At 52.1% G+C, this 24,361-nt stretch overlaps 3 protein-coding genes across 3 annotated transcripts; 2 read left to right on the top strand and 1 right to left on the bottom strand.

Annotated features, from left to right (window-relative positions):
* The first annotated feature begins 1,277 nt into the window (after positions 1–1,277).
* On the top strand, positions 1,278–13,589 carry P3H3 (prolyl 3-hydroxylase 3). The gene is made up of 15 exons (XM_036251776.1): positions 1,278–1,788; positions 2,707–2,859; positions 3,180–3,378; positions 3,459–3,590; positions 4,080–4,216; positions 4,666–4,755; positions 5,081–5,133; positions 5,244–5,311; positions 5,451–5,575; positions 10,489–10,590; positions 10,853–11,003; positions 11,240–11,357; positions 11,432–11,507; positions 12,740–12,880; positions 13,034–13,589. Exons 1-15 carry the CDS (start codon positions 1,309–1,311, stop codon positions 13,202–13,204), a joined length of 2,196 nt encoding a protein of 731 aa, XP_036107669.1. The 5' UTR covers positions 1,278–1,308; the 3' UTR covers positions 13,205–13,589.
* A 967-nt stretch (positions 13,590–14,556) lies between these two features.
* On the top strand, positions 14,557–20,435 carry GNB3 (G protein subunit beta 3). Its single transcript, XM_036252655.1, has 10 exons — positions 14,557–14,794; positions 15,040–15,126; positions 15,396–15,434; positions 16,633–16,739; positions 16,818–16,881; positions 17,011–17,173; positions 17,289–17,355; positions 17,442–17,643; positions 18,710–18,926; positions 19,837–20,435. The coding sequence occupies exons 2-10, from the start codon at positions 15,070–15,072 to the stop codon at positions 19,941–19,943; spliced, it is 1,023 nt and encodes a 340-aa protein (XP_036108548.1). The 5' UTR covers positions 14,557–14,794; positions 15,040–15,069; the 3' UTR covers positions 19,944–20,435.
* Positions 20,307–24,178, bottom strand: CDCA3 (cell division cycle associated 3). The gene is made up of 7 exons (XM_036252656.1): positions 24,115–24,178; positions 23,738–23,913; positions 23,373–23,502; positions 22,797–23,090; positions 22,558–22,661; positions 22,285–22,428; positions 20,307–20,409 (listed from the first exon to the last, which is right to left on the bottom strand). Exons 2-7 carry the CDS (start codon positions 23,855–23,857, stop codon positions 20,323–20,325), a joined length of 879 nt encoding a protein of 292 aa, XP_036108549.1. The 5' UTR covers positions 23,858–23,913; positions 24,115–24,178; the 3' UTR covers positions 20,307–20,322.
* Positions 24,179–24,361: the final 183 nt, after the last annotated feature.

Genomic DNA, 24,361 nt, shown 5'->3' on the forward strand with positions numbered 1-24,361 from the left:
CCTCTGTGTGCAGTGTACTATGGTGGCAAAGGGTATGGCCAGAGGCTTGGGGGTGGAGTGGCTCATAGAGGACAAATAAGAACAGGGGTGGTGGACAAAGGCACAGAAATACTCATGGAGAAAGACAAATTTAAACATGCAGGCATAGAGAAGGGCTTATAAGATCACCTCACGCTGGGGGGTATGCAGAGTCACTGATTTGGGTTGTGAAGTCACTGATTTGGGTTGTGAAGGAGGTGGTTTTAGAGTGCGACCCTATTCCCTATGCCTCCTTCCCCCAGATCCATGTTTCTGGGCAGCAAAGGGTTGGGCCTGACTTGTGATACAGGCCTGGAGTTCACCCTCCTCATGCTTCTCTCTCAAGCTCCATGCTGCACTCTGATGCACTTTTTCCAGGAGTTGGGGTTGGGGGTGGTAAGTGTGTGGGAGGCATTCACACTTCTTTTCCTGGCCCCAAGAGTGGAGGGGAACACAGCTGCAGCAGTGACTCCCACCCCATGGGCCTCAGGGTCTGGCGTCAATGGTCCTAGTAGTTTCATCCCTTGCCCTCCTCTGTCCATGATTTGCTTCTTGCTGTGTTTCTCATCCCACACTACCAACTCGTCTTTTTTTTTTAATCCTCACCAGAGGACATTTTTTCATTTTTTGTTCAGTAGAGTGGGAAGGAGAGAGAGGAAGAGGGAGAGAGAGAGACATCGATGTGAAAGGGACACATCGAGTGGCTGCCACCCGCACGACCCAACTAGGGCCAGGGACAAACGGCAACGGAGATACATGCCCTTAGCAGGAACTGAACCCGGGTCTCTCTGGACCACAGTCCCATGCTCTAACCGCTGAGCCAAACTGGCCAGGGCCCAACTCGTCTTAAAAACGGCTTTCTGAACCATAAATAAATAAATGTTTTTTATTGATTGATTTTAGAGAGAAAGGAAGAGAGAGAAACATCGACCTGTTGTTCCACTTATTCGTGCACTCATTGGTTGTTTGTTGTATGTGCCCTGACCCCAATCGAACGCCCTATCTTGGAGTATCAGGTCTATGCTCTAACCAACTGAGCTGCTGGGCCAGCGCCCCCTCTCTCCACTTTCTGCCAGGCTCCCTCTGACCTCTCTCTCTCTCACGTTACCCTCTCCCAGGAGTGGATCTTGGTCCCATCGGCTCCCTTTGGCTCGGCTCATTCATTCCTTCTCCCTTCCACTCCTCCCTCTTCTCTATCTCTCCTTCCTATCCCCTCCCTCTCCCGGCCCCCTTTCCTCTCTCTCCTCCGCTCTGCATTTTCCTTCAGCAGCCACCGGAGGCTCTGGCACCATGCTCCGGCTCCTACGATTGCTCCTGCTCCTGCTGCCTCCTCCGGGGTCCCCCGAGCCCCCCGGCCTGGCCACGCTGTCCCCCGGGGCGCCCCCCCAGTCCCCCGACTTGCTCTACGCCGATGGGCTACGCGCCTACTCGGCTGGGGCCTGGGCACCGGCTGTGGCGCTGCTGCGGGAGGCGCTACGTAGCCACGCGGAGCTGGGCCGTGCGCGGCGCGACTGCGGAGCCCGCTGTGCGGCCGAGCCGGGGGCTGCGCTCCCCGACGCCCCGGGGCCTAAATCCCAGCCCGGCCCGCCGCCCAGGGCCTGGGAGCGGCTGTTGCTCCGCGCCGCGTTGAGCCGCGCGGAGTGCCTGAACCAGTGCGCGGCGCGGAGGCTGGGTCCCGGGGGCGCGGCGCGGCTCCGCGTGGGGAGCGCGCTGCGGGACGCCTTCCGTCGCCGGGAGCCCTACAACTACCTGCAGAGGGCCTACTACCAGGTGCGCCAGCCGCCAGGGCGGATTATGGGGTCCTGCATCGACCCGTGTGGCTGTCCTACTTGCACTCACCAGGAGAGGGCGGGATGTCAGATCCTGGGATCGGGTGGGGCTGTAGGGGGCGGGCAAAGGATCTCTCTCCTTTTGAGTAGGTCCTTTCAAAAGCACATCCAGTACCCCCTGAAGTCTCAGTGCGAGCAAAGTTGGAATGGGATGGGGGTTATAAAGAGGGATGGAAGTAGATCGAAGATGAAGGGAACGGGCTTGGAATCTTGGTCGGGCTTTCTGAGACCTACGTAGGGGTTAGCGCTGCCTCTTCCTAGGGATGTAGCTGAGAGGGTAGGAGCGAAACCTGACGCTAGATGGGAAGTATGGGGAGGAGGGTGAGTATGAGCCTTTCCTAGGGGCAGGAGGGAGCTTCGGGAAAGTAAGGGGGGGGGGGCTGGCTGAAAGCCCGTGAAGATAGAGTGTCTGGAGGTGCGGTGGAGGTACGGTGGACACTGCGCAGCTACTGGAACCGTGGCTGTTGTCTACGTGGCTGGAGGGGGAGGGGGGCATGGAATGGGCTGGTCACACACCTCACCTCTGGGTCCTAGAGACCTACGGGTTTTGCTGGTCACTCAGGTCTCCCCCACTTAACACCTTACTTAGCCATCACTTCCACCTTGTTTCCCAAACTGAGGCCCCTCTGCCTGTATCTTACTGACTCTAAAGTCTTAGATACCCTTTCCTTAGCTGCTAGACTCCTGAGAGTGCCAACATACTGGTGTCCAGGGGCTTGGAGCTTGGGAGGTGGGCAGTTCTGACTGACAAGCCTTCCGGGCAGTCCCAGGTGTGTGTCTGGGATGGGGAGGCTGGTGAGAGGCAGAGGTCTGACACTCACACCACAGGGCACTGACTCCCTCTTCCTTCCTGCTTCAGCTGAAGAAGTTAGACCTGGCAGCAGCCGCAGCTCACACCTTCTTTGTAGCAAACCCCACGCACCTGCAGATGCGGGAGGATATGGCTAAGTACAGACGTATGTCTGGGGTTCGGCCACAGAACTTCCGGGACCTGGAGACGCCCCCACACTGGGTGAGACCCTCAGCAGGACCTCTGTCCCTTACCTAGCCCTTGACTAAGAGGATACACAAGCTTCCCTGAACAGTGGCCCTGTGAATCTTGGGTACAGTGACCCTGGATGGGGAGTCCCTATCTGAGACTTAGTTTTGTTCCTGAGAATCACTAAAGTCCCATGTTCTAACATTCTGATCCTGAGGCGAGGCGCAGGTGAAGTGGGACCTGGAGTCCATGCCTCAAATGAAACCATCACTCACCTTCTTTCTACCTTCCGATCTTGTTTGGCACCTCATCCCCCAGGATCTCAGGTGACTGACCACTCCCCTCTCCCACAGGCAGCCTATGACTCAGGCCTAGAGCTACTGGGACGCCAGGAGGCTGGATTGGCACTGCCCAGGCTGGAGGAGGCTCTGCAGGAGAGCCTGGCTCAGTTGGAGAGCTGCCGGGCTGGCTGTGAGGGACCTGAGGAACATCAAAGGGAAGAAGAGGAGGAAGGCACTGGGAGCCAGGGAGGCCTCTACGAGGCTATTGCAGGTAAGGAGCTGGGAGGGTGGGGGTTCACAGCGTGGAGGAGAAGCATGACAAGCTGAATAGCTTACATGTGTCCTCCGCAGGGCACTGGATTCGGGTCCTGCAGTGCCGGCAGCGCTGTGTGGGGGATACAGCCACACGGCCTGGTCGCAGCTTCCCTGTCCCTGACTTCCTTCCCAGCCAGCTGAGGCGGTTGCATGAGGCCCATGCTCAGGGTCAGTTGGGGAAGGGAGCTCTGGGGGGTGATGGATTGGAAACAAGGAAAATGCAAGTTTGTCTTTGATGGTATCCTGAGCCCCATCTCTTCATCCCTCCCATCTGTCTCTGGATCTGTAGTTGGTCAGGGCTCCACGGGGACCAGCACTTCTGGAGGACTCTAACTTGCTTTCCTTTGGCACCGCTGTGGAAAGCTCAGGAGATGGGTCACAGGGCTCCTTCTGCCGGTGCTGCTTCTCACCTTCCTTTATTCTCTCCTCTGTTCCTCTCCTTTGAATTCTGCCCATTCAGCTCAGGTATGTTTTGAAAAGAAGCAGTGGAGGAGCAGGTCTGCTGGGGGAATAAGGGGGGTGGTACAGAGTTGGTTGGCATTGGGAGATCACCTTTTCTGGCTCTTCCTCTGTTCACCTGTCATCGCTGCCTCTGCCTGGGGATCATAGCCATTCTGGGTCTGTGTGCCCCACCCCACCCTATTGCTCTGTCTCCAGTGGGGAATCTGTCCCAGGCTATGGAAAATGTCCTGAGTGTCCTGCTCTTTTATCCGGAGGATGAGGCTTCCAAGGAAGCTCTGAACCAGTACCAGGCCCAGCTGGGAGAGCCGAGACCTGGCCTCGGACCAAGAGAGGTACCTCCCCCCACACACACTTACCCTGTGAGATAGCCCTATATCAAACAAATACACCTGAGCAGTATCCTGGACTCTGTCCCACCCCCATTCTGGCCCAAGCACTCTAGTCACCAGAGGCAACCCCAAATCTAGCACTGACTTGTCTCCATGCCCTGCTCCCCACTTCAGACTACTTTTGAGTCCAAATGCTAGCCCATCTCTCTTCTCTTAACATCACCCCTGCCTGTGCCCACCCTATACACAGACTTCTTCCCCAGTTTGAGCCCAGATGTCCTGAAGCTGCTGAGGGAGGAAGGATGAACAGAGAGGCGCAGTGAAATGTTTATGGAGCATGTAGTCTGTTCCCTAGAACCTGGGCTGCCCTCTCTCCTTCAGCTTTAACTTCCCTGCTCCACATAACTTCTCCTTGTCTCACCCCCTGCTCCCTGCTGTCCACCCTGCCTCAGGATATCCAGCGCTTTGTCCTTCGATCCCTGGGGGAGAAGAGACAGCTCTACTATGCCATGGAGCACCTGGGGACCAACTTCAAGGATCCTGTGAGTAACTCCACTTCTTTCCATCCCACTTCCTATAGAAGGTTCTTAGAATAGCTCCTGGCAAATAGTACTATGTAAGTTGTTGTTGTTATTGCAGAGTTTGACCCAGGGCTTTTTCTACCTCCACCTTAATGTGGTAGTTCAGAGTCTAAAAATTTTTTATTTTATTTTTTGGTATGTGCCCCTAGCGGGAACCGAACCCAGGACTCTTTGGTCCACAGGCCAATGCTCCAATCGCTGAGCCAAACAGGCCAGCAGTTCAGAGTCTAATATCAGGGATCGGGGCTGGACTTGGTGGGTGACAGCACTTTTTTGACTGTTCCAGGATCCCTGGACTCCAGCAGCTTTCATCCCTGAGTCACTTAAAGAAAAGCTCAGGTAGGAGATGCTGGTGGGAAAGTGACAGAAGGGGTCTTGGGAGGCTGGGTCTGGGAAAAATGGATCTGGGCTGGTCTGTCCGTCCACTGAGCATGTCTCTCACCCCTGAGAGAGGATCAAGAGCAGCAGCCTTGGGACCATGAGCCTCCACAGCCGAAGCCCTTGACTGACTGGAAGGGTAAGTTAGTTCCTGGGAGAGCAGGAGGCAAGAAACTGGAGGGTCTGTGGGCTGCCACTGTGGCCTGCCAGCTAGGGCTACTGCTGGGCCCGCCTTTAGAGGACCCTCAATTCTCTTTGCTTTGTCCCTTCCCCTGAAGATGTCCTCCTCCTGGAGGGAGTAACCCTGACCCAGGATGCAAGACAGCTGAATGGGTCAGAGCGAGCTGTGCTGGATGGTCTGCTCACCCCAGCCGAGTGTGGGGTGCTGCTGCAGTTGGCCAAGGTAAGAAGACCTATTAGTACGTGGCACAGTTGGCTAGTAAGGGACCCCAACCACAGCTGCCTGCCCCCTCTTCTGGCTTCTCTGATTCTCCATTGTGCACTGGGCTTGCTACTGCCCCACTGCTGTGGACAAGTTCCTTTTTCTCTCAACTTAGAGGGCATGGGGTAGACATTCTTTACAAAGGAATTTTGCTAGAAGTTGATAGAAAGAACAAAACAAAATAAAAAACACAAAGACATAAGAAAGTGTGAGTATGCGGGTAAGGATTCCTTGGAGTTTCATTACTAGCTTGGCTGATGGCTCAGTGGACATACAGGCTTCTTTTCTCATCCATTGACTTCCCTCCTAGTTTGGGTTGAATGATCCATACTCACCAGGTTGAGTCTGCCACTTTATGTAGCATCAATCCGCATTCTAGTCTAGTGTTCCTTCAACACACATTCTTTGAGTACCTGCTGTGTACTCGAAGCTTCTAGGTTCCAGGGAGAGGTAGAGGAACACAGACCCTGCATCCAGGAGCTCACTGTAGAGAGAAGGACTCAGATGGAGAGACACAGAACTAAAGCAGGTGGTAAGTTTTATTTTTCAAATAGAAGCACAGAAATGCAAGGTCATAGAAGGCTTGGAGTGAAGGTTGGCATTTGAGCTCAGTCTTAAGGATGAACCAGAGAAAGGGAGGAGTCAGGCTTTGAGGAAGTAGGCCAAGGTGTTCTGGGAATTGCAGTGGAGTGCAGGGGTTAAGAGCGTAGGGCAGACCCCACAATGACTACCTGTGTGACTTGGGCAATGTATTTTTTTTTTTTTAATCCTTACCCGAGGACATTTTCCCATTTTTTTTTGTTCAGGTAGAGTGGGAGGGAGAGAGAGGAACAGAAAGAGAGAGAGAAACATCGTGCCACCCGCACGACCGACCAGGGCCGGGGACAAACTGCAACTGAGGTACGCGCCCTTAGCGGGAACTGAACACCGGTCTCTCAGGACCGCAGGCCGACACTCTTAACCGCTGAGCCAAACCGGCCAGGGCTTGGGCAGTGTATTAAATATAACATCTCTGCGCCTAGTTTCCTCATATAAAATGGGGCTAAATACAGTGGTTTTGTGATAGGGTTGTTGTGAGGATTAAGTGAGTTAGTACATGGTAAAAATCTTAGAAAAATATAGGAAGTGCTCAGTAATTAGCTGTCGCTATTATCATCAGGCTGTATGGTATTAAGAGTTGTTACAAGGGAAAAACCCAGAGGTGCAATCACAGGAGAGATGGTGAAGGTCCAAAGATGGTAGTATTAAAATATTTAAGTATTAAAGTATTTAAGGAGGAGTTGACTTTCTTGTTCCTGTAGAACCTCCACTGGGTCTGGAGTCGCCCCCATCCTGTAGAACTGATAGATTCCTCTAGTGGCAGTGTAGAGAAATGCAATGGGAGTGGAAAGTAAGGGGGAGACCCTAGGGTGGTGCAAATATCAGACCTTTCTGTTGCTTGATCACACTAAACTCATTCTGGCCTCAGGACTTGCACTTGCTATTTCTGCTGCCTGGAACATTTTTCTCTCAGATATTCAAGTGGCTTCTTTATATAATTTGGTTTTGATTCAGATGTCACCTCATCAATTAGCTATTTCCCAACCCCTGCCTGGATACGTTCAAGATTGTAGCCCTGTCTTTATTTTCTTTATAACACTTATTTGAATTGATCTTGGTTGTTTGTTATTTGGAAATATAAACCCCATGAGAGCTGACTCTTTTATGTTCATAGTTGTTTCCTCAGCCTAGAACAGTGCCTGGCACACAGTAGATGCTCAGTACAAAATTGTTGAATGAATGAATGAATGAATATAAGAATAGAAGGTTAGATGGCTTGGATGATAAGGTGGTCTCTCAGAGATGAGATTTATATATGGGATAATTAGGTAATGGTACCTTAACTGAATTTCTAAAAGCAGATAGAATAGGTGTCAGGAAAGGACATCCAAATACCAGGAAACTCCTAGGTAATGATAGTCATGTAGCCGTTGGGTAATTGGGACTTCACATCAAGGGTTCTCACGCTCTCCAAGAACGTATCAAGTGAGAAGAGGTCAGAGAGAGATACCTTCGGCTGCACCTGGCCTGACTATCGAGCTTCCTGTTGGAGTCCTGTTTCCAGAGCGACTCCCCTATTATTGGCTCATCAGGGATGATCAAGCCCTTCCTGCACCCCTTTTCCAGCTGTCCTTACCCTCTCAGAGGCACTTTCCCTACTGTAGGATAATTTCCAAAGTTCTATGCACCAGCCCTTCAGCCAGTGGGATTCCAGATCTTTTCCAGAGAGTTACAATACAGACATGAAGATATTCATTCTCTGGGGAAGGGCAGCAGCTCACGAAAGGGAGCCACCAGAGACTTCCGGTCAAGATGGCGGGTAGGTAAACGCGTATCGCGTCCTCCCACAACCACATCAAAGTTACAACTAAACTACAGAACAACCATCATTCAAAACTGCCTGAAATCAAGCTGAATGGAAGTCCTACAACTACGGAAGTAAAGCAGCAGCTGCATCGGGACTGGTAAGAGGGGCGGAGGCGGCAGGCTGGTCCCACATCCATGTGTGGTGGATAAAAATCAGGAGGACACCTCGGCTGGGAAGGTCCTCCCTGAGGACTGAGGGGTCCCCGTCCCACACCAGATGCCCCGCTCAGGGTTCCAGTGCCAGGAAGAGAATCCCCATAACTTCCGGCTGAAAAAACCAGCGGAAACTGAGGCTCAGGGAGGCTGAGGCAGCTGGAGCCCCAGGCAGCTCCTTAAAGGGCCCGCGCATGGACTCATCGGACTCTCTCCCTCTAAGCTTGGAGGGGAGGCAGCTCAAGGGGCGCCAGAGACATACAGGGAAGAACTGAGCTGTTTGGCACTGGAGCCAGGGCTGGAGAGGGGGCTTTCCCTGGAAAAAACTGCTGTCAGAGGCCTTTGTTCCTTTGGTGAGCCCTTCCCTGGGGCTGCAGACAGCCGCTATATCTGGGACTCCAGCACCTGACTGATTGCCCCACCCTGGTGATTCCCTGAGGCCCTGCCCCGCCCCACTCAACTTTCAGGCCCACCCAAGCTGTTTCCAGTTGCTTAACCATAGGATTGGCCTGTCTTGGATCCTGCTTCAGGTTTTCCTAAATTCTTTCAAACAAGCAGCATCTGGTCTCAGCTAGCCCCATACCTCTCGTTAAGTAATACACAGAAACAAACACGAGGAGGCAGCCAAAATGAGGAGACAAAGAAACAGGTCCCAAATGAAAGAACAGAACAAAACCCCAGGAAAAGAACTAAGCGAAATGGAGATAAGCAACCTAACAGATGCTGAGTTCAAAATACTGTTTATAAGGATGCTCAATGAACTTAGTGAGAACCTCAGTGAACTTAGTGAGGGCCTCAAGAGCATAAAAATGGACCAGTCAGAAATGAAGGAGGCACAGTCAGAAATGAAGGAGTCACTAACTGAAATAAAGAATAATTTACACAGATTCAATAGTACAGTAGGTAAGCCAAGAAGGAAACCATCGATTTGGAATATAAGGAAGCAAAAAACACCCAATCAGAACAGCAAAAAAAGAAAAAAGAATCCAAAAAAATGAGGATAGTGTAAGGAGCCTCTGAGACAACTTCAAGCGTGCCAACATTCGCATCTTGGGGGTGCCAGAAGGAGAAGAGAAAGAACAAGAAATCAAAAACCTATTTGAAACAATAATGGCAGAAAACTTCCCTACCTTTGTGAAGGAAACAGACATACAAGTCCAGGAAGCACAGAGAATCCCAAACAAGATGAACCCCAAGAGGCCCACACCAAGACACATCATCATCAAAATGCAAAAGGTTCAAGACAAAGAGAGACTCTTAAAAGCAGCAAGAGAAAGGCAGCTAGTTACCTACAGGGAGTTCCCATAAGGCTGTCAGCTGATTTCTCAAAAGAAACTTTGCAGGCCAGAAGGGAGTGGCAAGAAATATTCAGAGTGATGAAAAGCAACAACCTACAACCAAGATTACTGTATCCTGGCAAAGCTGTCATTTAGAATCAATGGCCATATAAAGAGTTTCCCAGGTAAGGAAAAGCTAAAGGAGTTCATCACCACCAAACCATTATTATATGAGATGTTGAAGGGTCTTTTTGAAGAAAAACAAAAAATATATGAACAAACAAAATGGCAGTAAATACATAGCTATCAACAACTGAATCTACAAACAAAATAACAAGCAGAACAGAAACGTTGTCATTGATAGAGAGAACATTTTGTTGGTTGCCAAATGGGAGGGGGTTAGGGAAATGGGTGAAAAGGATGAAGGGATTAAGAAGTACAAATTGGTTGCTAGGCTGACAAATCTCAAAGGCCCTGGCCGGTTTGGCTCAGCAGTTAGAGTGTCGGCCTGTGGTCCAGAGAGAGCCGGGTTCGGTTCCCGCTAAGGGCATGTACCTCAGTTGCTGTTTGTCCCCGGCCCTGGTTGGGTCGTGCGGGTGGCAACCACTCGATGTGTCCCTTTCATGTCGATGTTTCTCTCTCTCTCTCCCTCTCCCTCTATCTAAACAAAATATGGAAAAATGTCCTCTGGTGAGGATTAAGAAGGAAGGAAGGGAGGGAGGAAAGAAGGAACCAAAGAACTTATATGCATGTATGCATAACCAATGGACACAGACAATAATGTGGGAAAAGGCAGGAGGGAGGCAGGAGTGGGGTGGAGGGGTTCAGTGGGGGGAAAAATGAGGAAAATCTGTAATACATTCAACAATAAAAATTTTTAAAAAAAGAAAAGGAGCCACCAGAGAACTCTGGAAGCTTCTAGCCTCTTCCAGGGAGTGGGAGGATTGGAGAGAAAGTCTTGTAGTTCATGGGCAGTGAGGTGGGAAAAGTCTGGGGCTGAAGGACAGTGACTTCACAGTCAGCTCTCTCCCTATTTAGGATGCAGCTGAGGCTGGAGTGAGGTCTGGCTATCGGGGCCGCCGCTCCCCTCACACCACCCATGAACACTTCGAGGGGCTCACAGTGCTGAAGGCAGCACAGGTGAGTGAGGAGGCACCCATGCCCTGGTCTCCAGAACTGGAGAAGAGGGGATACAGGAGGCTGGGTGCCAGGGTCTGGACTTCTCCAGTGGAGGGGCTCTCCCGGACTGAGAGTCCTTGAGTTCTCTGCCCAGGACTGAGGAGGGGTTGTCAGGGAGCCAGTGGAAGGAGCAGCTGGGCTGATGGACAGAGCTGGCGGCTGGGAGACTCCAAATCCACCCTTCCATTGCCTCTCTCCTTTCTTGTCCTTCTGCTACCTGCAGCTGGCCCGGGCTGGGACCGTGAGCACTCAGGGTGCTAAGCTGCTTCTGGAGGTGAGCGAGCGTGTGCGGACCTTAACTCAGGCCTACTTCTCCCCAGAAAGGCCCCTGCATCTCTCCTTTACTCACCTGGTGTGCCGTACTGCCATCAAAGGTAACTGCCAGGACCCCACTGTTCCTTCCCAACCTTGGGCCCTGCGGGGCACTGCATACCCTCAGCACCCCCTAACCATGTTGGTTCATCTTCACTCCTAAAAGACTGACTCCCCTGCCCAGGTGGGGGCCTGGCCTCTCTGCTCAGCTGTGACCCCCTGAGCTTGAGAGTAGGTGTGGATGGTGGTGGATGGGCATGGGACGCAGAGGCATTCACCAGGCCCCTTTGCTTCCTAGGGGAGCAAGAGCAGCGCATGGACCTGAGTCACCCAGTGCATGCCGACAATTGTGTCCTGGATCCTGACACCGGAGAGTGCTGGCGGGAGCCCCCAGCCTACACTTATCGAGACTACAGGTGAGCAGCCCCTCCAGGGGTCAGGCAGGAGGGCCTGGGTTGGGATCTCACTGTCTCCTGTCTTTCTCCTCCAGTGGACTCCTCTACCTCAATGATGACTTCCAGGGTGGGGACCTATTCTTCACAGAGCCCAACGCCCTCACTGTCAAGGTTTGTGGGGTGGGGGTTGAGGCAGGGAGCCCAGCTGTGGGCTCAGGATTCAAAACAGAATGTTCCCAGAGGCAAATGCAGGGAAATGTCTGGGGCCACCTTAACCCTTTCTTTCCTGGCCTCCCCAGCTCTGTCCACCACTTGTCTGTGTGCAGGGGCTCTCCTAGCAGACATTGATCATGCTGCCCTGCAGGAGTTCTCAAAGTGACCACTCCAGACTCTGCCTTCAGTGTTTGCCTCACCTCCTAAAGGAGGGTGGGTGAACACAGGACCTCAAGTCCCTATTTCAAATAGAAAGTAGGGGCTGACGCCCTGGCCAGTTTGGCTCAGTGGTTAGAGCGTTGGCCCTCAGACTGAAGGGTCTCAGGTTCAATTCAGGTCAAGGACATGTACCTGGATTGCAGGTTTGACCCCAGCCCTGGTCGGGGATTGTGCAGGAGACAACCAGTTGGCGTGTCTCTCTTACATTGATGTCTCTCTCCCTCCCTCCCTCGCTGCCTTCCACTCTCTCTAAAATTCAGTGGAGCCCTGGCCGGTTTTGCTCAGCGGTTAGAGCGTCGGCCTGCTCCAGAGAGACCTGGGTTCGGTTCCCGCTAAGGGCACGTACCTCGGTTGCAGTTTTTCCACGGCCTTGGTTGGTCGTGCGGTGGCAGCCACTCTATGTGTCCCTTTCATGTCGATGTTTCTCTCTCTCTCTCTGCCCCCCACTCTATCTGAACAAAAAATGGAAAAAAATGTCCTCGGGTGAGGAAAAAAAATTTAAAATTCAGCGGGAAGGAGAGGGACAGTGATTTCTTATTACCTGTTGCTCTGTTTTACCTCCTTCTCTGCTTACCTTTACCAGCTGCCAATAATCCATGCCCTCCTTGGGATGGAAGACTGTCCCCAAGATCCTTTTCCCAGTACCCAGAGTCTGGTCCCGTGCTCATTTCTGCACATCCAGTTTGAACTGGGCAAGAAAAGTCAGGGCACAGGGGAGGGAACCAACAGGAGGCCCTTAATGGAGGTCCCTTCTCCCTTTGGCTCCAACTCCTTTAGCCTTAGTCTGGCATTTTTGCTACCCAAGTGAAGGCCAATTTCCCATTTGCCCCAAGATAGTCCCTGAATTAGGGAGTGGGTGATGGGCAAGAGAGCTGATCTTTTGGTGCCCCCATGCCCTGTCCTAATCTGAGAGTCAGGGCCAAGTTCTCTGGGGGCCCATCCCTGGAGCTGACCCTGCACTCATCTCCTAGGCTCAGGTTCGTCCTCGCTGCGGACGCCTGGTGGCCTTCAGCTCCGGGGGGGAGAATCCCCATGGTGTGTGGGCTGTGACTCGGGGCCGGCGCTGCGCCCTGGCACTGTGGCACACATGGGCACCTGAGCACAGGGAGCAGGTGAGGAGGAGCAGAAATAGGAAGAATGTCTCTCCTGGTGTGTGAAGTGTGGACAGGCTGAGGGTGAGGGGCAGGGGCTGAGATAACCCAGGGAGGGTCAATGGGGCAGGGTGGATGCAGGCGATTGGGCCAGACTCTCCTCCCACCTCCCAGGAGTGGACAGAAGCCAAAGAGTTGCTGCAGGAGCCAGAGGAAGAGGAGGAGGGTGACGAGGAGGAGGAAGAAATGTCCAGCAGAGACCCTTCCCCAGAACCCCCCAGCCATAGGCTTCAGCGGGTCCAGGACAAGATTGGGAAGCCACCTCGGGTCCGAGAGGAGCTGTGAGGGGCTGAGCTAGCTCCTTGGGGATGTGGCCACTTGACTTGTGAAGGGCTGCCTGGATGCCAGGACCAACAAGAAGCCCCCACGTGACAGGAGCAGAACAGTGAGCTCTGTCCCTGTGCCTCACCATCTTGGGGATCACAAGGGCCGTCCAGCCTTGGACTCAGAGGATACCGCACAGACCAGCCTAGAGCTTACCAGGTCTGAGGGGCCAGGCCTGGCGCCAGTTGATGGACCTCCAGCCCTAGGACAGAGAGAAGGCACAATGCCTCCCCGGAAAGAAATGGCAGGGGGTGTGACCTGAGGGCTTCAAGAGAGGAGAATGAGAGGGGAGAATGACCCCACTGCCCTCTCGCAGCCTGTCAATAAAGAACATGAAGATCCCTCACCCAGGGCCCATCATTTGTATCACAGTTTCTGTGGTGGCTGGTGGTGGGAGCGGCTATGGCTGGCCTGGGAGGAGACAGGTGTCTTCAGGCCTTCCAGAGGCAGGGCCACTCAAGCCTGTGATTTGTCAGGGAAATCTCAGCCACCTGCTCCCCTCATGCAAATACATCCAAACCCCTGACAGCTGCTCTTTAGGCCTCCAACTCTAAGAACCGTCTTCCCTCAGAGCTTGACAAGACTTACGGCAGCCTGATCCTTAAGACTCCTGCTTTCACAGCCCCAGCAGGACCTTGAGAGTCAGGGGCAAGGAGTGGGCCAAACCGAGATGGGAGCAGGGGATGGGGTTGCCCTCCACTTGCAATCCTTTATGCCCCCAGAGCAGGGGCAGGCCTGTCCATCCTTCTTTCTGAATCCCCTGTCCCCACCCCCACTGCCCAGAATCAGATCCTGGGAGAGCTGGTTGGGGCTTGTCAGGAAGAAGGATTATCCAGATAAGTCCCTTCTAAGCTTCCACCTGCACCCTCCCTGTAGTCACCAGAACCCTCTTCCCCCACCATCTGAGCTAAGGAACACAGTTTCGGGTATTGACAAAGGGCCATCTCTCACCCTTGTATTCTGGCTCTGGGACTGGTTGCTAGGTAGGCCCTGACTGCCAAGATCATCACTATTGGTGGGGTTAGGGCCTGGCCAGGGGGAGGGGGGGTCAGGGGTCTGTTGGACTTGTGGTGGCTACTGCTCCTTTGCACCCTCCCAAACCTCAACCTTTAATCCTTACAGCTTTGCTCTAATCCCATGGGGCCTGATGCTCTTCTCTCTGCCTGCAGAGAGAGATCAGGGAAGCACCCCTTCCACCCCTCCTCCCTCCAGAGCTTGTTGTGGGGGCTGCTCCTCTATAGCCCAGCACTCTGCTCCTCCCCCTTCCCCCAGGCTAGGCCCAAGGCTCTGGAGGCCACATACCTCTCCCTGTCCTCTTCCCCCACCCTGCCAACTGATTACACTCGCCTGACTGACGTCTGTTGTTCTTCGTTGTTGGCCCTACCCTTCCCTGTCAATGCCCACACCCCCTCCCCAGAGTGGGGCCAGGCCAGGCCAGCTCCTCTGGCAGCATAGCTGGGGCAGGTGACAGGCTGGCATCACAGCTGAAGGAGTGAGGAGGCGCCTGGGAACCGGAGCTGGAAACCTGGGAGAGGTCCAGTCAGAGCCCAAGTAAGAGGGAGCTGGCCTGGCTGTGCTCTCTGGGACTGGGGGCTGCAGGGAGGGCTCAGGCAGGGCTGGGGCTGGCTGCAAAGAGCTCCAGACTTGGAGGACCTAGTGGGGGAGGTGATATGGGGTCCCCCACTCCCCTGTTTCTTGGAGTGGGCTCCAGCCCTCATTAGGAGTCTGGTGTGGGGTGTGAGGGACAGAAACATGGCCTGGTGGGGACCCCTTATACTACCCCATGTTTCTGGCAGGAGCCCGAGCTACTTCTCAACCTGTCAGCCATGGGGGAGATGGAGCAGCTACGGCAGGAAGCTGAACAGCTCAAGAAGCAGATTGCAGTAACCCCAGAACCTTCCCACTGGGGACCCCAGAAAACATGGAAATGGGGACATGAGGGAATGTGGCCTGGTGGGAAGGAGGCTGGATTCACTCTTGAGTGACACCTTAGAGACCCCTGGCCTGGAAGTGACCAGAAACTTTCTGGATCTCATATTTGAGACGTCCCCAAACCACAGAGCCACAAGCCTACCTACCTCAGAGCCCCTTGTAACCCTCACCTCCCACTCTACCCTTCCCTCCTCTGATGTCTGCTTCCCCCTACCCCCAGGATTCCAGGAAAGCCTGTACTGACACTACTCTGGCAGAGGTGAGACTCCTGTCCCCCTGAGGCAGAGCCTGAGGGGAGGAGAGGGGATGGGAGCCCCTGACCAGCCCACGCTTTAGCACAGTATGTCCTTGGAATGAGGAATACATTAATTAGTTTAATCAACAAACATTCAGTGAGATGTGCTCTGGGCCAGGGACCGCAGCAGAGGCCAAGGACAAGATGCTGTCTTTATGGTCTTCCATAAAACAAAAACGATTTCGCCCGCTTACATTGCAGGGTGGTGAGGATGAAGTACTTTGTAAATCACAAACCCTCATAGACTCCAGTTACTAGTTGTCTAATACTGTACTGTATCAATTCTAAGATGCACACTTTTTCACATTTTGACGTTTCTGATATCAAGATGCATCCAACACTAGACAACTTACAATGAAAATTGGCAGCATCTTTTCTTTCTTAGTGATATATAAGAGAATGGTGCTTTCTGGAGTTGGATGCACTTAGACAGGATTAAATACCTTAATAAGAGTAAGCATTTACTGAACACTTACCATGAGCCAGACACTGGGCTAACTTGCTTAAATACATAATTCAATTTTCATGACAACCCCATAAGGTAGGTGCTATAAACATATTGTAGATGAGGAAATTGGCTGAGGGCTGAGAGAGGTTAAGTAACTTGATCAAGACAACAAAGCAGGTAAATGGCAAGTCAAGTCTATTGGCTCTGGAGCCCCAGACTAAGTCTAGAAGCTGGATAGAGTTTAAGGGACATAGAACTACAAATTTCAGGAGGTGCAGTTCAAGGTCATGGTGATACTCTGCATACCCAATTAAAGAGTTGGCTGTCCTGCAGTGGTGTGTGCAGGCAGGCTCCTAGTGGTTTGGAATGGTAGAATGTGTGCCTATCTTCGTAAGTGTGTGTTCAGTGACTTCACATTAGCAACTTGAAGTTGGTCAAGGTGGGAGAATTACAGGATAGAAATCACCCTCTCACCTTCCCTCATCCTTCCCCACCCCACACTGGAGAGGAAATTGTTAAACACTTAACCACATGCCATTGGCTGTCTCTCACATCAGCCTAAGCCACTCCATGGCAGGGACTTATTTCTCCAAGGCTGGGGGCCTGACCCAGAGCCTGGCACAAAACAGAAATGTGTACAAATTAGTGGCTGTGACACTGACATCTGGGCATGTATCCTGCTCACCCTGATTTCTAATGCTCCTTTTTCTGCAGCTTGTGTCTGGCCTAGAAGTCGTGGGACGAGTCCAGATGCGGACGAGGCGGACATTAAGGGGGCACCTGGCCAAGATTTATGCCATGCACTGGGCCACTGACTCCAAGTAAGGCTTGAGAGGTGCCCAGAGGGAAGGGGAGGCAGGAAGGAGAGGCTCGGGTGACATAGGATGCCCTCCCCCCAGGTTGCTAGTAAGTGCTTCGCAAGACGGAAAGCTGATCGTGTGGGACACCTATACCACCAATAAGGTACCAGCCTTGCCTCCAGCTCCTCCGTCACCCTGTCCTTCCTTGGGGACATTATGCCTATCTTTCTCTGCCCTCTCCACCTGGAAACTCAGCCCAGGTCCTGCCTCTGCTCACCTTGACCTCCTGCAGGTACATGCCATTCCTCTGCGCTCCTCCTGGGTCATGACCTGTGCCTATGCCCCATCAGGGAACTTTGTGGCATGTGGGGGGCTGGACAACATGTGCTCCATCTACAGCCTCAAATCCCGTGAGGGGAATGTCAAGGTCAGCAGGGAACTCTCTGCTCATACAGGTGAGATACCCTCTCTTCCTGTCCTCTGGCCCCATCCCATCCGAAGGTGTCCAGGGAAGCCCCCCGCTGGCTCTTTGTGGCTCTGCAGCCAGGGCACTGTCCCAATCACCCCCAGGTTATCTCTCCTGCTGCCGCTTTCTGGACGACAACAACATTGTGACCAGTTCAGGGGACACCACGTGGTAAGGACTGAACACTGAGGGTGCTGGGCTGGTGAGGCAGTTCTGTCCTGACCTTTCTCTGTGACAGCCTCCCCTCCTCCCGGCAGTGCTCTGTGGGATATCGAGACTGGGCAGCAGAAGACTGTGTTTATGGGACACACAGGGGACTGCATGAGCCTGTCTGTGTCTCCCGACTTCAAACTCTTCATTTCGGGCGCCTGTGATGCCAGCGCCAAGCTCTGGGACGTGCGGGAGGGGACTTGCCGGCAGACGTTCACTGGCCATGAGTCAGACATCAACGCTATCTGTGTAAGCCCCCTCTGTGCTCCACCTCCTGGGACCACCTCACCACCCCCAGCACACACATCCTTCACCCCTGCCAGAGCTTCCTACCCTTCCTTGTCTTTTTAACTTTCCACTTTGAAATAATTTCACCTTACAGAAAAGTTGTGAGAGTAACAAAAAGAGCTCCCACCTAACCTTCACCCATCTTCACTGTTAACATTTTACCACCTTTGTTTTATAATTCTACTCTGTAGAGGTAGGGATGGAGGAATAGAGGGACGGATGGATGATTGATAGCTAGCTAGACAAACACATATACCTAAATGTAGATATACACTTAGTTGTTTCTTCCTGAATTTTTTGAGAATAAGTTGCAGACATCATGTCTCTTTACCCCTTAAATACTTCAGTGTGTATTTCCTAAACACAGGCCATTCTCTTACATAGCCACAGTATAATTCTTAAAGTCAGGAAATTTAACAATAACATAGTCTACAGTCTATATTCACATCACACCCATTATCTCAAAATCGTAATAGCAGTGTTTATTTTTTCCTGCCAGGAACATGTATTTTCTTGCCACATCTTAGTTTCCTTTAAACTGGAACTGTTTTTCTACCTTTGTCTTTCATGACACTGACATTTTTAGAGTACAGTACAAACCAATTTTCTGTAGACGTTCCCTGTTTGAGTTGATCTGACATTTCCTCATGATGAGATTCAGGTTATGCATTTGTTCTTGGCCTTGCTCCTACACTCTGATCCAGCCGACTGTAGTGGAGTCAGACACAACCTCCGCCTTTCCAGCCATGTGACCTTGGGCAAGCTGCAGGCGCTCCCTCAGCCTCCTGGGAACAATGCTGGTCTGTAGTGCTGTCAGGAGGAGCAAAGTGAAGAGTATAGGAGAGCCACCAGCACGCAAGAAGAGTGATGCTGTGGCCTTTTTCACCACAGGCAGGGAAGGGACAGGCAGGGAGGCTAAGGGAAGCAGCTTGCCTTGGAGCCACCAGGGCAGGAGCCAGGGAGAAGGCAGGAGAGGCAGCAGCTGCCCAGGTTTGAGTCCTGACCCCATTGCTACCTGTGCCCTCAGTTCTTCCCAAGTGGAGAGGCCATCTGCACAGGCTCAGACGATGCCTCCTGCCGCCTGTTTGACCTGCGGGCAGATCAGGAGCTGACCGCCTACACCCATGAGAGCATCATCTGCGGCATCACATCCGTGGCCTTCTCCCTCAGTGGCCGCCTGCTCTTCGCAGGCTATGACGACTTCAACTGCAATGTCTGGGACTCCATGAAGGGCGAGCGTGTTGGTAAGGGCCAGTGCCAGAAGTGCCTGCCCCAGACCTGAGGACCTTGAATATCCAGTCAGGTCTGGGTTTCAGGGGCATCCGCTGAAAGAAAGGGCCATCTCAGGGAATGAGCAGAATCAAGATTTAGAATGACCTGAGGGCCCTGACTCCAAACTATGGGCTTATAGGACCAGCCTGGTCTGCAGTTGAGTCAGATAGGGTGGCTTCTTCTTTTGGGAAAGGTAAGATGCTGAATGAAAATAATGTTGGCCGGCCCAGTTGGTGTGGCTCAGTGGATTGAGCATCGTCCCAGGGACTGAGAGATCTTGGTTCGATACCCAGTCAGGGCACATGTCCAGATTGTGGGCTTGGTGACTGATTGGGGGGGGGGGGGGCGTGGGTGTGCAGGAGGCAGCTGATTGATGTTTCTCACTCACATCAATGTTTCTATCTCTCTCTAAAAAAAAAAAATTAATAAAAACATATTTAAAAAAAGAAAGAAAGAAAAGAACACTGGCCAGAGAGTCTGGATCCAAACCCTAATTTTGTGACTTACATTCTGAATGCTCTTGGGCAAGTCACTTCTCTCTGGGACTCAGTCTCTTCATTTGGAAACAAAGAAACATCACAAAAGGGTTACTTCCCCCATTTTCCAGAGCCCATCAAGATGCCCCTTGCTTTTCTCATAGCACAGGAACACTTCCAACCTTTTGCCATCCCTCTCCACCCCTCGCCCACCCCAGGTTCTCGACAGAGAGACTGGCCTCAAGAGAAACCCCACTGCTTAGGGCTAATCCTCTTTCAGTCTTCTAGTCTCCATCAGGGGGGCTGAAGTCAGAACCCAGCCTACCTAACCTAGGATTCCTGTGCATGCATACACACTGTCAAATCAGCACGCGGAGATATGCTGACTCCTCTCCCCTCTCCTCAGGAATCCTCTCTGGCCACGACAACAGGGTCAGCTGCCTGGGGGTTACAGCTGATGGGATGGCGGTGGCCACTGGTTCCTGGGACAGCTTCCTCAAAATCTGGAACTGAGGAGGCTGGAGGAGGGGAGGTAAAAGGCCATGAAGACATTCAGCTGCCCAATTTCTTTAAGGTTCCTTTAAGGCTTTCTCTTCTATACCCCAGGTGCCATTCCCACTAAGCGCTCTCTTTTGAGGACAGTGGGGAACACAGGGAGTGTGCCTTTGGGAGGCAGCATCAGGGATGGGCAGAGAACTACCCCATCTCCTCCCAGGGCCTCCCCACTCCATGGTCCTGACAGTTTCTCCTTTAATGAGCAAGGACAACGGACCCTCCCCAACCTTTGGTAGCCCATTAGGCTTTCGGTATGAGGCTCCAGGCCCTAGGATTCCTCCTCCAGAGCTACTACCTTCATCCAGACCTGTGTGGCACAGGGTGCTCGGCCTCGTGACTATGGCTCTGGCACCACCAGGGTCCTGGCCCCCTTCTCCTTCATGCTTTCTCTTTTTTCTACCGTCTTTTTTGCTCTCCAAAGCACCTGCAATAAAGTATAGCACCCTGGTATATGTGTGATGTTTGGCTTCCACTCTACTTCTGTTCCAAAAAGATTCAGTCCCTACTTAAGTATTACATGTGCAAGTGATAAAGGTTGGGTACCAGACAGCTTGTGGCAGAAAGTAGGGTGGAGGCAGAAACCCAAGTCTCGTGGGGAAGGCCTGAGCTGGGTTAGGAGAGAAGGCATTCACCAGGTGGCTTGGGAGCGTGTGCACAGCAGTTCACCAGACTGCCTACAGTACATGTGTGTTTGTACAGGAGGATTATGTTGAGAAGGAATCAGATTATAAAAGGCCTTGAATCCTGGCCGGTATGGCTCAGCAGTTAGTGTCGGTCCGTGGACTGAAGGATCATGGGTTCGATTCCTGGTCAAGGGCACATACTGGGTTGCAGGGTCGTGCAGGAAGCAACCAATCAATGTATCTCTATCACATCAATTTTTCTCTCTCCTCCCCCTTCTCTCCCTTCCACTCAATCTAAAACTCAATGGAAAATATCCTTGGGTGAGAATTAAAAAAAAAAAAAGGCCTTGAATGTCAGGCTAGTCTAGACTTTATCGTAGGGCCAATGGGGAACCATTGAAGAGCTTTGAGCAGAGTAGTAATGTGATCAGCTATGCTTTTCAGAAAGATGGCCCTAGCAGTGGTGTAGGTTGATGAAATGGAGGGAGGGGAGACAGGATGGAATGAAGGCAACAGATATGAAGCAGGTGGCAAGAAATGCAAGAGCAATAGGACAGAGGATACAAGGGAAGGATAGGAAAGAGATTGAAGATAAAGAATCACTGTGAGTGACCAAATGCTAGGATATGGGATATTAAGGGGAAGGATTCAAAATGATGGCCAAGTCCTGGCTGATGTGGATCAGTTGGTTTGAGCATCGTCCCCTACACCAAAAGGTGGCGGATATGATTCTCAGTCAGGGTATGTACCTAGATTGCTGGTTTGATCCCAGGTCCTGTGGGGGCACGTGAGGGGGACAACTGGTCATTGTTTTTCTCTCTTCCATCCTCTCTAAAATCAATTTTATTTTATTTTTATTAAAAGAAAGGTTTTTTTTTCCTTATTGATGTTCGTGAGAAAGAAGAAGGGAGACAGAAACATCGAAGAGAACATCGATTGGCTGCCTCCTGCATGCCCCCCACTGGGGATTGGGCCCACAACCTGGGCATGTACCCTGACCGGGAATCGAACCGGCAACCTCTTAGTGCATGGGTTGATGCTCAACCACTGAACCACACTGGCTGGGCTCTAAAATCAATTTTAAAAAATGATGGCCAAGATTTGGGTAATAAATACTGTTATTTATAGGGATAAAAAAGAGGGGAAGAGAAATAGCCTTTGGGGAGAAGACCACAAATTCAACTTTAGACAAACTGACTTTGAAGTGCCTATGGAGCAGTTAGGTAAAAGTCAGGGTTAGAGAGAGAGACGTGGAAGTTACTAGAATATAGGTAAGTAGTAGCTGACCCCTAGAAGTGAACACCTAGGAAGAGTGAGAGGAAAGAGACAAGGACAGAGCCCTAGGGAATACCAGGACTTAAGGGAGGTGGGTTAAAGAGATTTGGAGATGTCAGTGCGGGCGCACTCAGGCCAGGAAACGACGCTCCCCAGGCTGCCTTTCTACATGAAACAAACAGTTAACAACATCATTTAAAATCACTTCCTTTAATATACAAGAAACACATAACACAAAGAAAGCCTAAGAAAGCTCTCAGTTCCAGAGTTGGTAGTTTAGGAGGAGTTGAAGAAAATGAGCATTTCCAGTCTCCCAGGGAAAGAAGGGATGAGAGAACTTGGAATATCACTAGACCCCTAGTGAACCCAGGCCTGGGGCCATGCATGGCCTAGTTCTCTACCAAGGCAAAGTGTTGATTTTCCTTGTCACAGTCTTGGCCTTGCTCCCACGCTTGTCCTCCAGTTCTCAGAAGTCGTCCAGTTCCCAGAATGGCTCCTTCTTTTAGTTCTCTAACATTTTCACTCAGAGGAGAAGGCCTCTTACCCTACAAAAGGCAGTATGCAAGTTTGGGAGAGAGGGAGAGAGGTTGTTCAGGAGAGGGAAGATAGAGTAAAAGGATCTCACACACTCTACGCTGGACTTCCTAGGAATAGCCCTCACCCTCTCCCTTTACCTGTCGTGGTGTCAGAGTCCCAGGGGAGTTGTCATCCTGCAGGATGGTGAGGGGAGATCTCCCTAGTACCTTGCCTTTTGGTTTCCGTCTATTGCACTTAGAACCTAGGGTGGGTAAAGAGTTAAAGCAAGGAGCTAAAATTAGGGGCTTACAGTTTATTCTCCTAAACTATCTATGGACTTTATCCCAGAACATCATCCCAATTTCTCTTCTTTATATCTTGCCCTTAGATTCTGTACCTGAAGATCTGGGCGTCTCGGGGTCTCTCATGGGCTTGTCTGAGCCCTGGCTGGCCATAAGGGTTTCTGAGGGCTGTCCTGTTTCTTCCTCAGAAGACACCTGCTTTGAGGGGAGCTCAGTCTGGCTCCCATGTGGCATCTGGTCCTCAAGGGAAAACTGGGTACCCAGAGGCAAGTCCAACTCAGAAGATGAAAGTGCCTCTAGGGGCAGAGCAGACTCTGGGGGAAGATTTGATTTGGGGGCTTCGGTCTCAAATACTTCACTCAGCTGTTTCTCCAGTGGGGATGCGAGTTCTAGAGGGGAGAAGTGAAGTGGGATAGTGACCCTCTGATACAATGTTCAGCAAAGAAGAACAAAATATAGAAGACCTAGGATTTATGCCCTAGTGGGTAAGGAATTGAGAAGAGGAAACTCAAGGTGAGAGGGAGCCAAATGTTGACAAAAGAGTGAGATGGGTTCACAGCAGGATGATAGAGGCCCCTTTTAGAAGGAGTCCTGAGAGGATGGCTTCATTGACCCCCACGCAAGGATGCTAGCTGACAGCCTCATCAGAATTCCCTGGGCCCAACACTTACCTCCGTTGCTGGTCTTCATAGGTGTCCGTGTAATGCCAAGGGTAGGAGAGCGGGGATCTGAATCCTGGGCCTGATTAGGATCCTGCAGCTGTTCCTCTGCTGCTAGGTGTGGCTGTGGAGAGCTCTCCACCTGTCAAGACCAAAGGCTATTAAAGTCTGGGCCCTTACTCTTCTTCCCTCCCAAGTCTCCAAGCCTCAGGTCATGTTCCAGGCAGGAATTGCCAAGGCCCTCAGACATGCAGGGGAATGTAGAAAATAAGACCTCAAAGTATAGGTGGGGAGTTGGGTCTCTCTCAGAATCAGATTAGGCAGAGGCCAAAGAATTCGGACAGTTTCACTACCTACTCTCACCCAACCCAGAGTACCTGGATGGGAGTGCGCACGATGCCGGCACTAGGTGAACGCGGGTCCGCCACTCGAGACAGAAGCTTGTTGTGCGGCGGAGGCCGCGCTGGAGTGACTGGTATGCTCTTGGCTGAGCCCATCTCAACCGGGAGGAAGAGGGTGGGGCAGGGCCCGGCCCGGAGCGAGGAGGGGATGCCTGTGAGAAGTGACTCAGGTCTCAGGCCTCAGCTCGACCATGTCCGACCTCGGACTGCAGACCACCCTATCTTCCCAGATCCCAGCTAAGGAACCTCCTGGTCGCCTCTGTGGGAACAACGACTGGTGCAGCTGACACGGCGGCTCACTCCGGGCCTGCGGGGCCCTCTAACTTATTCACGAATTTATTCAAATCACTTACCGGGCCCCAACTCCACCTTTGGTGCACAGCAGCTGGAGCTTCGACTCCCGAAGCTGAGTTTCAAACCTCCCGCCACGCCCCCTGCCGTGACCCTATTGGCTGAGCAGACACAGACTCCTATAGGCCTTCTATGTGAGATCCGCCTTCTGTGAAGGAAGCCATTGGGCTGAGAGGACGTCTATCATAAGAAAACAAGGTGTCAATGGGCAGCGGCTTGGTACGTCCAGCGATGACGTCTCCTTGATAA

Source organism: Molossus molossus, unplaced genomic scaffold (genome assembly GCF_014108415.1).
Source record: "Molossus molossus isolate mMolMol1 unplaced genomic scaffold, mMolMol1.p scaffold_m16_p_10, whole genome shotgun sequence".
Classification (NCBI taxonomy): Eukaryota; Metazoa; Chordata; class Mammalia; order Chiroptera; family Molossidae; genus Molossus; species Molossus molossus.